General features: G+C 36.7%; 1 protein-coding gene across 9 annotated transcripts in view; it reads left to right on the top strand.

The window, feature by feature from the left end:
* Positions 1–14,131, top strand: part of LOC119778573 (mitogen-activated protein kinase kinase kinase kinase 4-like) — a 47,848-nt gene that overhangs the window by 9,069 nt on the left and 24,648 nt on the right. For all 9 annotated transcript variants that reach the window (XM_038278518.1, XM_038278287.1, XM_038278061.1 and 6 more), the window contains exons 3-5: positions 6,997–7,053; positions 11,051–11,176; positions 11,311–11,421. In XM_038278518.1, the coding sequence (XP_038134446.1) occupies positions 6,997–7,053; positions 11,051–11,176; positions 11,311–11,421 (294 nt within the window). The remainder of the gene's footprint in view (positions 1–6,996; positions 7,054–11,050; positions 11,177–11,310; positions 11,422–14,131) is intronic.

Raw genomic sequence — 14,131 nt, 5'->3', positions numbered from 1 at the left:
ATGCAATGAGCTATCAAGTATGCAATTTCCTGCATGGAAGTCTGGGAAGAATGACAAATTTCAAAGTGAATCATTAATACACATCTAAAAGGATTAGACATCAGTAGATAATGCAATGTAAGCTTTGGTGTTCACTGAAAAAGAGCTGAAGCTGGTGAATTTGTAGGTGCATGAGTAAAACTTGATTTATGTTTGACGCGTCCGTCAGGTCCGAAGTGCTCAGACATATCCGTGCAGAAAACATGGCGAGCAAGCCGCAGTTCCTGCTGGAAAGGAACTGTAAGCATGTTACGCAAATGTAAACATCTAGAGACCTCCTGTGATTTAGCTTATTATTATCAGCACTATCAACATATTGTGGAAAAACTCCAGGACATAATTGACTCTCAAACGGCATGACAAAGGCTGGCTTTATTTTAAAGTGAACATATAGTTTATCTGTGTCTTGTTTTAGTCAGAAATTTAATAAAGATTCTGAAATTGTATAAGAGGTAGTGCTACGTGTTTCTTGTGTTTTACTGCATGAGATTTGTCTTTAACAATCTTTGTCATTGTTGAGGCTTTTGGATGTGAGTTAGAAAGGGAACACTCCCAACAGTCACAACAGTATGTTTATACTGAATATAGGCCAAGACAGTCAAGTTCAGGGAGTCTTTGCTCGAAAATAGGTTCTTCAGTATATTCCCACAGATTACCATTGCATCATCATGTAGCCTGCAGCTGTGTCTTATTGCTTGTGTACTCCTTGTCCCAGAGCAGAGCTTGCAGACATTCCCCATGAAGGGTATTTCAAAATACACCGTGTTTGACTTCTGATCGACACATCACTTAGGCATGTCAACGTTTTTTAAAGGTAAACCAGGGGCTTTTAGGGGCTGCCTCTAGGCTAAAATACATTTTTGTGTTTTACCAAATAAGGACTGAGAGCAGACTGCCAATTATGCAGAGGGATAGATAAAAATTTGATGTAATTAGATTATTACCTTTAATACTTGTGGTTGCAAAATAAGTGATTCATTGATGTAAACCAGCACTGACATGAAGTTAGTCAGCTTTGTTGACTAACACTAGAAAGCAGGCTGCAGCTGCATGATGTTGAACCTCCTATTACTGAAGGTATTTAGGCCATCTGTCATAAAATCCTTAAACCTTTTTACCCACCATTTAAGACCAGGGGTATTAAACTAGAGGGTCCAATACCTCGACTCACTCCCTCTAAGGGGTCCATAACAAATGGGTGTTGCACAAAACTTTGGATTATTGGAAAAATATTAAGAATTAATGAGGTAATGCAGGATTTTATCAAGCTTTTCGGTTCTTTTCTTAATATCAGTTATATTTTTTAAAGAATGTAATGCATATATTGGAAAAAATATACTTTGTGATAACATTGAATCTTTTTCAAAATTGATCAGCAGAAATATAACATGAAAAACAATTTTGATTTTGTAGATTTTTGGTTGCAGTTGCAGCACAAAGTAGTAGAAAAAAGCTTAGATATCAGAAAGCAAAGTTCCTTTAACAGAAGTCAGACTTTATTTTTATCTTCTTACCTCAGATCCTTGTGGGCAAGTTTCCTTAAAATTTTCATGTTTAGAATCACAGCAGATTAAACAGATGGGTTGTATTACGTGTCCTTAGCGAACAAACTTGTATTTCTGCATCCACTTGTCTTTAAATCCCCTGTTCTCATTGTCCACCTTCCTAATTTTGTACAAGCAGCTGTTTCATCAGCTTTTCATATTAGGGCGCAAATGGACCATAGGCCCAACGCGATTGAAAGATGTTTTCAAGAGCACCTGACAAAGCTGTGCCCGATGAAAATTCTCATTTAATCGAAATTACCATAAATTCATGTTGGCAAATAAAATGTCTAAGAGTTACTCAGACTCCGGACCCAGACTGGATTCCTCTCATTGATGACCCCTGATTTAGAGCAACTTTTGCTTTAAACATGTTGGCTCCTCAACCCTTTCAGTCAGAATTAAGTTAAAAGTGGATGTTTGGTAAGAATATTAAAGCTGGAGAAAAAGCCTTTAGTTTTGCTGATGTTTCCTGATTAGGATTATTTGTGTACTCAACATCAGCCAGTAATTTAGAGATAAACTTATCTATCCATTAGGACTGAAACAATTAATTAGATTAATCTTGATTAACCGATTTATTTAAATAATCGTCAACTAATTCAGTAACTGGAATATAGAGTCTCTAAATACAGCAACCCATTTAAAGCAGTAATTACACGAAAATTGTAAAAAACAATAAAAATTTGAAAACATTTTGCATTTCAGATAAAAATCTGTTTTGTTTGTCAATATGCTCTATCCAGAACTCCTCAACTGGAACATTTTAGTTTCACCTGGTTTGGTTTTGCAAAAAGCCTTCTTTAAGAAACCTTTTGCTACCTGATTATTACCGGTAATAAAAAAAAAAAAAAATTGACAGATTAATCGATTTGCAAACCGTTAGTTGCAGCCCTAATATCAATATTTAAGCCCTCTAGAAATAATTTTTCATCGCTTTTGCATTACATTGGTTATGTGATTACAGTTTTTCTTCATAGACCTTAAGAAAAAAAATGCTGCATTAAATCAAACATTGGTAGCTTCACATTTCTTTCTGAGAAAACAATGTCTTCCTGCAGCACAGTAAGTGCTAATCTGAATTAGCATGTTTGCCCTCTATTTTGACATGACTCTTTTATATTGGTTTGTTCCATATTGTTCTTTTATTAATTTTCTTTTGACATAAACTGTGATAATTTTTCCTTGTCTGGTTTTCTTAGCAAATTGATTTGTTTGCTATAAGATTTGTGCACTAGCATTTCAGCTGCTTTTCTCTTCTTACCAACCACTGTCTGAGCTCAGTGTAAAACGGCTTACAGAGTGACTGTGAGCTGCAGCAGCCGATAAAGTTTATCGCTCACTTTGAAACGACCCAAGATTGGTTGAAATCCAGAGTCAGATATACAAAGTACTATGCACAAATTTTAATCAAGTTTTTCAAGGCGAGGACGGAAAAAAAATTACTTTTAGACATTAGCAACACAAAGCATGAAAAAATCTTTCTGGAGGAATACTAGTAAAAGCACTGGTAAGGGTCATGTAATGAAACGTGGACTTCTTCTATGTTGAAAGTATCTTACTAAAATTAAAGTAATGAATCAAAATGAACAGAATCTATAAACCATATCTGTCAAATTTGGTCAGGCTATTTTATAAGTTGTGTAATTTGCATGATTAGTTTGTTTATAGTTTTTTGCAACTGATTGTCTCCCTAAACAATCTCTATTTATTTAATCCAATTAATTGTTGATTACTTGTGCGCTTTGGCTGTAGCTTCAAAGTAGCCAAATGGCTGAATCTATTACAAAGGCGATAAATAAACGAAGGATAAAAAGGTTGATTAAAAAAAAAAATCTTGAGACTGGCTGTAGACTGGAGTCATTCGTTGTCTTAATGAATTGTAACCACCCAGTTGCTTTGTGGCATCAGAGCAATAAACTTGAGGCTCGGATAACCGTCCCAGACGCTAGAAAACATTTGGAGACATTATGTGACCATAAATACTTCAGGCTCAACAAGGCGGGATTGTAGGGAGGGAGAAAGACGGTTAAACATGTTTTAGGAATGATCCTAATTTACTGAGCTGATGTTAAGATATGATTAAAAACTTTATATTTTTTAAAGGTTTCTTATGTTTTTAAATGGTTGAGGTTGCTGTATAATGCCTTCTTAGTTGAGGAATTGTGGTTGTTATTTTAACTCGGATGTAGATACTTTGCAACCTCATACCAGGTGCTGACCTAAAACCTTACGTGATTGGCTTATATTATGTATAGGTCTGCAACTAATGATTATTTGGCAAATCGATAAATCTGTCAATAATTTTTTTGATGACTCAATAATTGGATAACCAAAGGTTCCTTAAAGATGATTTTTTTACGAAGTTAAACCAGGCGAAGCTAAACCATTTCCCCCCCGAGTTCTGGTTAGAGCATTTTGACAGATAACGTTTTAATTTTTTTTTTTTATCATAAAAGGAAAATGTATATATGTTTTTTTTTTTTTTTTTTTTTTACAATTTAGAAATTACTGCTACTATAATGTGGGTTTCTCTTTTAGCTAAAGTAGTTTTTTTTAGAGTCTTTATACTCCGATTAACGATTAATCAATTACTAAATTAGTTGACGATTATCACGGCTTTCTAAAAGGATTGCTCATTGAATTTGAAGCAACATTTGTTAAGATTTCAAACTTTACAAGATCTTAAACAAGTTTTTTTCCTATTAAATCACAATGGGGAAATATTTCATGCATACACGTACATTATTTAAACCAAAATCCCAGTTCTGACACTGTTATAATCTCTGGTTTTATTTTCCATTTAAGAGCATTATAAAGTAAGGAATCGGATGTCGTGATCCAATGGATTTATCAGAAATCTGTCCAGTATCTGCCGTCTTAAATCTGATAGCATTTCTACCCAGCAGCATCTATATCTCTGACACTGAGCTAATGTGATCACAACAGTGTCTCCTAACAGAGCATCAGACACATGGCTAAAGAGTTCTTTTAAACAATTTTTTACACTAATTTACTGTTTTTATCAATTTCTAGAACGTTTTTTAATATTTATTTTTAAGATTTAGGGTTATGTTACCCATTAGTTAATAATAAATGGGTCAGTTTTTCTTACCGTAAACCCGTTTTTGTTGACTTGATTAAGTCTTGTCTAACTTTTCACAATCGAAAATGTCATATTAGGTAAATGTTGGTATTGATTAATAATTAAAGCTTTATTATAAATATAATTGTATGGGTATCCTAGTTTTACTACGCAAAAACATTTGACGGCAAATGAGTCAGAAAGGCCTTTTCCCCTCACACAACAAACTGATCACCGTCCCGAACTACTGCAGACTGATGCAGATGTTTTCAAACATAATTGAACCAAATCTGCCATTTTTGTTTGCTAAAAGCTTCTTGGCCTCTTTGTAGTTCTAGTGCCTTGATGCCAGATTTTTGACATGCAAGAATTTAGTTAGCCAAGATTATCATGTATGAAGATAAATATGCAGTATTTTTGATAGTTTAGAGCAGGGGTTCCCAAACATTTAAACCGCTAAAATAACAGTAAAACAGACTGGCGAGTGGCGACCCCTAAAAAAAAAGCTATAAAAGCTATAAAAAAAAAAAAAAAAGCTATAGTTGTCTTATAAGTATTTTGATTTGCCATGAAACATATGCACATTTAAAGACATTGGTTTAATTCATAATTTTTTATGTAATTTAGATTATGTAATTGCATATTTAAATATTATTTGTGCATTTTATAATTGAATTGCATATTTATCATTTGAATATAATGTATTAGATAAGGAATCCAGTTCTCTAAAGCTATCAAGCTGCAGCTTTTAGATGCATTCCCTCTTCAACACACTTGAATCTAATGAGTGGCTCATTATCAGGCCTCTGCAATTCAGCGGTTAGATTCAGGTATGTTGGAGAAGAGATTCATCAAAGGCTACATTCACACTGCAGCCTGAAGTGACCCAAATCTTTTCTTTTTCTTTTTTTTTTTTATACATATGCAACCTATATCTGAACAACACAGATCCAAATCTTTGCGACTCTGGCAACTTGACTGTGTGGTCCTAAATCTGATAATTATATGATCTTTTCAAATGTGACCTGTATCTGAATGGCCAGGTCGCATTCATCCCACCTGACCGTCAATGATACTCAACAAAGCTACCTATTCTGGGTCTTGCAACAAGAAGCAGGGAGAAAACCAACAGCCATTGTAGACAATAATGCCGAAAGCAGTATTTCTTTTTGATCTTCTCCAAGATTGCGTTTTTTTATCCGAGGGCCTCGGTTGGAAGAGAAATAACAGATCGCAAGATGCTCCCTTACTACCATCCGTGTATTTCATCATGCATCCATTTACCTCATGGATCACATGATGATTATGAAAACCGTCCCATTCACCCTTCGCTTTGGGATCCCCTACTTTAGATCCAATATAAATCAGAACAGTAAATAAAACTTCCCATATGTCTCTTTGCTAACATGATTGACAGCTGGAGTGCACATGAATCTGACTGCTTTGTGTCATGGATACAGCTGTGATTCAAGGAAAAAGACTCCCTCTGACTTAACAGCTGGTAGGCAGAGAGCTAACGGCCTCTCTTTTTGTAAAGTTAAACTAGAATAATGAAAGAGGGGGGCATGAGCCTGCATAACGTTTGTTGTCATAATCCATACAGTTTCAGTTGGCTGTGAAATGCACTGGCTAAGATGATTTTTAACGGTTGTTGACGTATATATGTGTCCGACAGCGATGCAGTATCACTCCAATGATGGGAATACCAATGTGCCGGGCTCCCAAAAATGTCCCATGTTTTATCTGCTCACAGAGTTTAGTTAAGGAGGGGGGGGTGTAAAAAGCTCTCTATTTCTGTCCTTTGTTTATGTAAGGGGTGGCAGCGGGCTGCTGGGAGAGCGTAGTGGTCTGGGAATGTTGGATTCATTCTCTCATATCTAGTTCACCATTTTGGTTTTGGGGACTTAATTCCATCAAGATAACATTAAAATGGGTCATGCATAGTTCTCAAAGCTCAAGAAAATCTAATTTATTTGTTTTGTATTTAAATTTTTTTCAAGGTTTTATAGAATAAAATCAATAATTATATAAAATTAAATGAAAATGCTTATATTGATTGTGTAGAACAATGGCTGCAACAATAACAATAAATGTTTATTTTCTGCTCAGTATCAAGCGGTAAATAAAACATCAAAACCATAATAGATGGAAATCTAAAAGGCCGTACAGGTGCACTGTTGTTTCCATTTACTTTAAAATGCAGAAAATGAACATTATTTCAAAAAGAAGCTAGAAAAGCTAAGAAATAGTGTAAACTTATTTAGTTTATTCTACATGCTACCAAACAGAAACCCATCATACTGACTTTTGGTGTATTTTTTTTTACAGGGACGTCATGTCAAGACTGGACAGCTGGCTGCCATCAAAGTCATGGACGTCACAGAGGTAAGGCTTATATAATACCACTATTATAAACCAAGCTCATCCTTCCACATAAATGTTTTAAGTCAACATAAAGGGGACATATTCACATTTTAACACATTTAAGATCTTTATAAACATTTGATTTTCCTTGTCTGAGTTCATCGATACAGGATATTTACAGGTTTTTATAGTTTCTCCTCAGATATCTTTTTCTAATCATCCATAGTTCACTCTTTTAGCTGTTTTGTTGATAAAAGCAAAAAATACATGATATAATAGCAATTCCTTGTACCCATGTTTGCATTTCTTTACCTCAAATTACTTTTCTAACATATGATGAAGGTTAAATCAGTTTTTTTAGATGGAGCAGAACAGTTTTAAGTCAGTTTTTATTCCTTATCATATATTGTCACAATCATTCCTAAGCTGGCTCCGTGTGCCCTGACTTGCCAGTTGCCACGCCTTGCTTCAGTCTGCAGAGCGCTGAATCACAAATCTGCTTGACTCATGAAAGTATCTTGTGAACGGAAATGTTACCAAGCCGCTACCTCGGCTCTGACAGAACTGGGAGTTCCCTTAACGGTGTGTTGTAACCTAAGGTGAACAATTCTTCTTTTGAATGAAGTTTATGTCTCTCACAAAGGCAGGTGGCCAGTGATGGCGTAGCTGAAAGATGAATATTTAGCGCTGTAACTCTAACACCTGCTAGTACCAGTTCTGTGAGCTCAGAACAAGTGTGAACTGGTAAATGTTCCCAGGCAGATGGTGATCATAAAAATGGCAGCCATCAATTATATTTTTCGTCAACGCATATTTTGAGTAGTCTTGTTTTGACACGATCAATCTACAAGTTTGCCTTTCTTGTGGTTTGTTTGAGCTGTAGAAGTCAGCTGGGTCTGTCCTGGGTCAGATTGACACACATTATAAATCCAGTCCCCCCTTGACCTTATAGCTTTTAGCTGTCCTTATAGGTTAAATAATTCATTAAAACCTTGTCAGACCCTCGTTAAGCATGTTTTTATTGATATTTCTTTTTGATTGATTTTCATATTATATTGAAGTTGAGAATGACACCAGGCTTTGATTTTATTCACACAACTTGGATTAAAACAAGTCTGCCTTTCAATTAATCATTTATTTCAACAAAAGCAACACTTATTCCTTCTTTCCTTGATATAATATACAGATCCAATCAAATATTCTCAAAAGGTTGATTTTCAGTTACATTTAAAAAGTGTATGTTTGCTAAAAGTGCTCAGTAAAGTTGAACACTATATACGAGCAATAAAAAAATAATAAACATGGGATCCCAGCACTTGGTCGGACCTGATTTTAGCATGAGTTTAGAGCTGCCAGTCATTAAATTTTTTTAAATTGATTAAGCTGTTGACTCTTTCTATAATTAATTTAGAAAGGTACACATAGATGTTTCTACAGAGTTGGAACCAGATGAAGCTAAACTAAGCCATACATTCAACTAATATCTTGTTAACGGGAGTCTGTACACTCCATTGTTAGATTAGTTTACAATTTCCAATAGTCACGCTTGTTTTAGCCTTATCTGAGTGAATGCCTCAAAAGTTTCCTTAAGTTTCTTCCTCTAGAAACGCTCCACAGACTATTTTTTTTTGTCTGTTCAGATTTGAGTCTTCACAGCACAACAATTTCATACTCTATATCGATAATCAGGAAAATATTCAATACCACAGGAACAAAATTACCAAATAACTAAAGGCTGTAAAAACACATTTATTAACATGAAAAACTCACCATTTTTGATCTCAACATCAAACGTGCTGTAAAAGATGTAACCCAACTATAATCCTATTTGACAAATTTTCAAGGTTACATTTATTTCCAAATAATCTAAAATATTTGCAAAAAAATATGCAAACAACACTTTATGGATAACATACATCTTTTAAGTGTTGATTCTTTGTAGAGTATGGGTTCTTTTAACAACCCTAGTTTAGTTTGTGGGTTTTTTAAAACTTAGATGCTTTTGACTTTTTGCAAGTGTTGACGTAAGACTAAATAAGGATCTGCATGAAGCTTGCGTTTTATACTTCTTCTCTTTGCCTCTAAATCCTTGTGATCTTTAAAACAAATCACCTGTTAAAGGGATTGAAGAGATTTAAGTTTAAATTGATATTCTCATTCCTTAGGATCCACCAGCATAATATATTTAGTATATCAATAGTGATGTATCCTCATGCTTATTTATGTTTGTCTGAGAAAGTCCTAGAAAGATTTACAGACTTCTTCAAGAAGGAGATTAATCATTTAAGTCAGTATAAAAGATTTTGTTCTGCTCTGTTATTCTAGATAAGTTTCTGAGCTGTTACCAGATAAGTGCTATCCTCTGAGTGTGTTTGTTCCTCCCTAATATCCCCTGTGCCGTCATTTGACCACAGCCTCTATGCTCTTATCTTTCTCCCTGGCACACACACACTGCTGTACAAGTCCCCCCCCCTTCAAAGCCATGTGACTTGTGGCAGCGGGGCTTCCATAGCCACAGTGCGATAATTCAACAGCTGCGCGGCAGCAGAAGAGGGAGGGGGTACCGAGATGGGGAGGGTCTGGGCTGTGTGCTCAGCTCACACAACAGAAAAGCTTACGTCAACTCAAAAGAGTCATGCAGCTGCAGTATGGCTGCCTGTATAGATGCTCGTCTGCCGTTGACAAAGATTTGCTAAAAGAAATGGAGCATTTGCAGCTTCTTTTTGGTTTGATTCTGTTCAGATTAGTGTTTCAAACACGTTTCACTTTATCGTTGCTTTCTGCACCCCCATCCTCCTTTTTGTATTTTAAGAGAGGTCATGCACGCATAAAGTAAAGAGCTTCTGCATGCATTCAATTAGTGTGTCACTGTTAATCAGTTTCAAGTTGCTGTTGCTAGCAAGCAGCGAGTTTGCACTACAGCTACTTGTGACCTTTTTTGTGAAGTTTATGGTGAACGTTGCTCATAGGAAAGGTTATTTCCCGCAGAGATTAAAAGGAGCATTAGTGCTCAAAAAGAACTACCTTCCCTGCTGCATTCTTTGCATGATGCATCATTCTTCTTCTGTTCCATTTCCTGCCCATTGATCTCTCCCCCTTCTAGTAATCCTCTGTCCTTTTTTTTCTATCAGTAAATTTGAGCATCGTTTTAGATCCGAGGAGCTCTGATTAGTATAAATCGGCTAAAAACCATCATGCATCTTTCACAAATCTCGACACCAATCTGTTTAACTTGCAACATGAGTCACTCATGCGTCATTAATCTCTAAACAAAGGAATCATTTGCCCGATGACAAATGTCTGCCCTGTTTCAGAGCAACGACATCCTAGACATATAAAACAAATCCAGGACAGGAGGCTGTAAAGTTTCACCTTGCTGGTTCAACATGGTTTTGAAATTTGCGACGATAAGGAATATATAGAATTTGATTTGAGGATTTTTGGGGATTTTGATTATTGGCCTATCCACTAAGAGTTGTCATTCATCTGTTTCTTTCTCATCCATTTTCTTTCTTTATAAAAGGTTCTTCCTTGCCATCCTTCTCTCATATAAGACTCTTTCTTTGCCATTAGCCCTTCTTCCATTGGTCCATATCCCAGTCAATCCCTCCTTTCTTCCTTTTTATATCATTATTTCCTCCAATCCTTTGCATTAACTCGTTTTTCATCCTTTCCTCTCTTTGCTTCAGTTTTCCTTTAGCTATTGCTCCTTAACATTCATCCCTGCCTTTCCTGCCTCATTTATTTATTTTTTTGTCATCATTGCTATCATTGCCATTGTGTTTCCTAGGTGTCATATTTAAAGCTCCAACCGCCACAAACGGCTAACAACACTACTTTATGTTTTTAAATGAGCATTATTGAACAGTGTTGTGAAAGGTTGAGTCTGGGGAGTTTATAATATTTGTATAGGAACCCTGGTAAAGTTTTCACGATGACTAGAGAGTGAACACTTTACTTCCTGTTGTGGAGCGATAATAAACCCACTCTTTATCTTTGCTTTATTTTGTCTGTATAGGATGAAGAGGAGGAAATTAAATTGGAGATCAATATGCTTAAGAAGTATTCCCACCACAGAAACATAGCCACCTACTACGGTGCTTTTATTAAAAAGAGTCCCCCAGGACATGACGACCAGCTATGGGTAAGTCCTTAAATCTCCTAAAATCTATTACTTTGTCCTCTCTCCCGTATTATGCTCCTGTTGTCCTTCTCGATTATAAAGTCTGTCGTCATGTGTCCGAGATTTGCCCTCTGATAGTTTGTGTTTTTTTGCAGCTGGTGATGGAGTTCTGTGGTGCTGGTTCAATCACAGACCTGGTGAAAAACACAAAGGGAAATCAGTTAAAGGAAGATTGGATCGCCTACATTTCCAGGGAGATTCTCAGAGTAAGGCTCCTTTTAACGTCTTGTTGGGGAATCTGGTTTCTCCCGTTTCTTACAAACAAAAGATCTTGGATTTAATTTGGTTACAATAGATCAGTAACGCTTTGAGTCTCTTTATCTCTTTACTTGTTACTGAACAGATTGAAAAAGTTGGCTCTGTCCTCCCTCCCTTTGTAAAAATACAGAAATTACTAAGATACATTTTTGTTTGATATAGAGTGGAGGATTTTTGCAAATTTTTTTAAGAACCCGCCCTCTCCACTTTAAATTTTTTTTTATGTTTAGTGTTTATGCATTTAGCAGATGCTTTTATCCAAAGGAACTTACAAAGTAGGCATTAAGGCCAATTTATGCTTCTGATGGATAGCCTCTGCAACCGTCAAATCTGTCTCTGTGCACGACAACGCCCCCCGCACAGAGATTCTGCAACCGTTGTCACGCACCTAAAAAAAATCCTGACTACGCATCGGACAGTCGCAAACCTGTGTAGACCTCAAGCGGAAGTGCCCAGACAAAAAGCAGCTGTGATTGGTCCTTGGTATGCTTTTCTGGCTGTCTGTGTGGTCGTCCTTCTCGATTCAGTGCTGGAGCGCGCCATTTTTAAAATCAGAGGAACAACTACAATGGGCAACTACGACGAAAGCTTAATCAAGGAGGTTCGGAAGTACAACCACTTGTACAATGCCTCACACAAATTATATAAAGATGCCAAGGCCTCTGCCAAAATGAAGTTCTCGTGACCATCCGCCAAAGTCGACGCTAGTTCTCGAATAGGCTCCTCCTTGCTTTTTGGCTGGAAACTGCTGTGTGTCACTAGAAATTCCAGACCGACGGTGCAGAAGCATACCAGCAAAACTGGTTCACACAACTTGGCCTAAGGACTCACACTGGCAGCTCATTCCCCCAAGTGGGGATTGGAAACCAGGGCCTCATGTGTGCAAGTCGGCACAAGCCGACACAAGCACAACCTTGTACCCGAAATGGAACGGCTATTAAACGCATGCGCTGTTTAAGAGTTTCTTTTTGCATTGTTCATACAAGTTTACTTTCCAAAAGTAGATTTGCAATTTTTCCACAAGAGAAAATGGGGACGAGCATGTAGGACGGCCTTATGTAAACATAACACCGGAATGATTGACAACTAAGAGGACCATTTATTTTGATGATCCACCCGGAAAAAGAACATCCTCCACTATAGCTTTAAAGTCGTAGGGAATAAATATTTAAGTTTCAACTCATCCTGGCTTAAACATCTATATAAATGTACTCTTTATTAGACGATACTGTCCCAAAATGTAGGAAATTAATATATATATTTTCTTAATAATGCTTAACGGTTCTTAAGATAATGTTTTTTTCCGTTATCTTATGCAGGCCAGTTAGTTATATCAGCTTGAACACCTAAATTCGGCCAATAATATATCAATGGTCATCTGTCAATCAACTTTTTTCCTTCATAGCATCTTGATTCATATGTTGCAGCTAATATACACAATGGCTGAAATAATAAAAATGTACTTTACCATTGAGGAGTTCCATCTCAGTGTTCACGGGGACGGACATCTGTGTCTTCGGCAAGCGTAGAGATAACAGAACTGGCAGCGTTGCGAGGCAAGGGCTCAAACATGTACTGCTGTAAGCCTTCTACACCAAACCAAGCTTCTGCTGCCCTGACGTCCTTTTCCACAACATCTTTGTCCACGCTTTCCTCCTCTAAATAAAAATGTATGACGGAGACTCATCCATGACCTCCGAAAAGCCTTTGTCTCTGTTTCCGCTGTCCATAGCGTTCCTTGACAGTGTCGTTTCCAAGTCACCAATTTAGTGCTACTTGGTCCCAATGTAATTTCACATTGGGAACCTACTAGCACTAAGCTGCTAACCGGTTAGCAAGATGCTACCGACAAACCGGCCACAATCAATCTTGCGAACCTTCTGCCACAACAATCACGCCCCCATTATAAACGACCAATCACATTCATTTTATTCACTCCTGTAAAGTTGTGCACCACTCGCAAGAATTTGGAAATGCAACGGTTGGAACGGCCGTTTCCCTGCGACTTTATGTACTGATGTGCCATTATCAGCTTTTTTCAAAAGCCTTTTAGAATATACAGGTGCTGGTCATAAAATTAGAATATCATGAAAAAGTAGATTGATTTCAGTAATTCCATTTAAAAAGTGAAACTTGTATATTATATTCATACATTACATACAAACTCATATATTTCAGATGTTTATTTTGTTTAATTTTGATGATTACAAATGACAACAAATGAAAATCTCAAATTCATCATATCAGAAAATTAGAATATTACTGAAGACCAATAAAAACAAAGGATTTATAGAAATGTTGGCCAACTGAAAAGTATGAACATGAAAAGTATGAGCATGTACAGCACTCAGTATTTAGTTGCGCCTCCTTTGGCCTGTATTACTGCAGCAATGCGGCGTGGCATGGAGTCGATCAGTCTGTGGCACTGCTCAGGTGTTATGATAGCCCAGGTTGCTCTAATAGTGGCTTTTAGCTCTTCTGAATTGTTGGGTCTGGTGTATTGCATCTTCTTCTTCACAATACCCCATAGATTTTCTATGGGGTTAAGGTCAGGAGAGTTTGCTGGCCAATTAAGAACAGGGATACCATGGTCCTTCAACCAGGTACTGGTAGCTTTGGCACTGTGTGCAGGTGCCAAGTCCTGTTGGAAAATGAAAT

Source organism: Cyprinodon tularosa, unplaced genomic scaffold (assembly GCF_016077235.1).
Source record: "Cyprinodon tularosa strain WSP-4 unplaced genomic scaffold, ASM1607723v1 ctg1, whole genome shotgun sequence".
NCBI lineage: Eukaryota > Metazoa > Chordata > Actinopteri > Cyprinodontiformes > Cyprinodontidae > Cyprinodon > Cyprinodon tularosa.
This window is presented reverse-complemented; position numbering and strand designations above follow the sequence as displayed.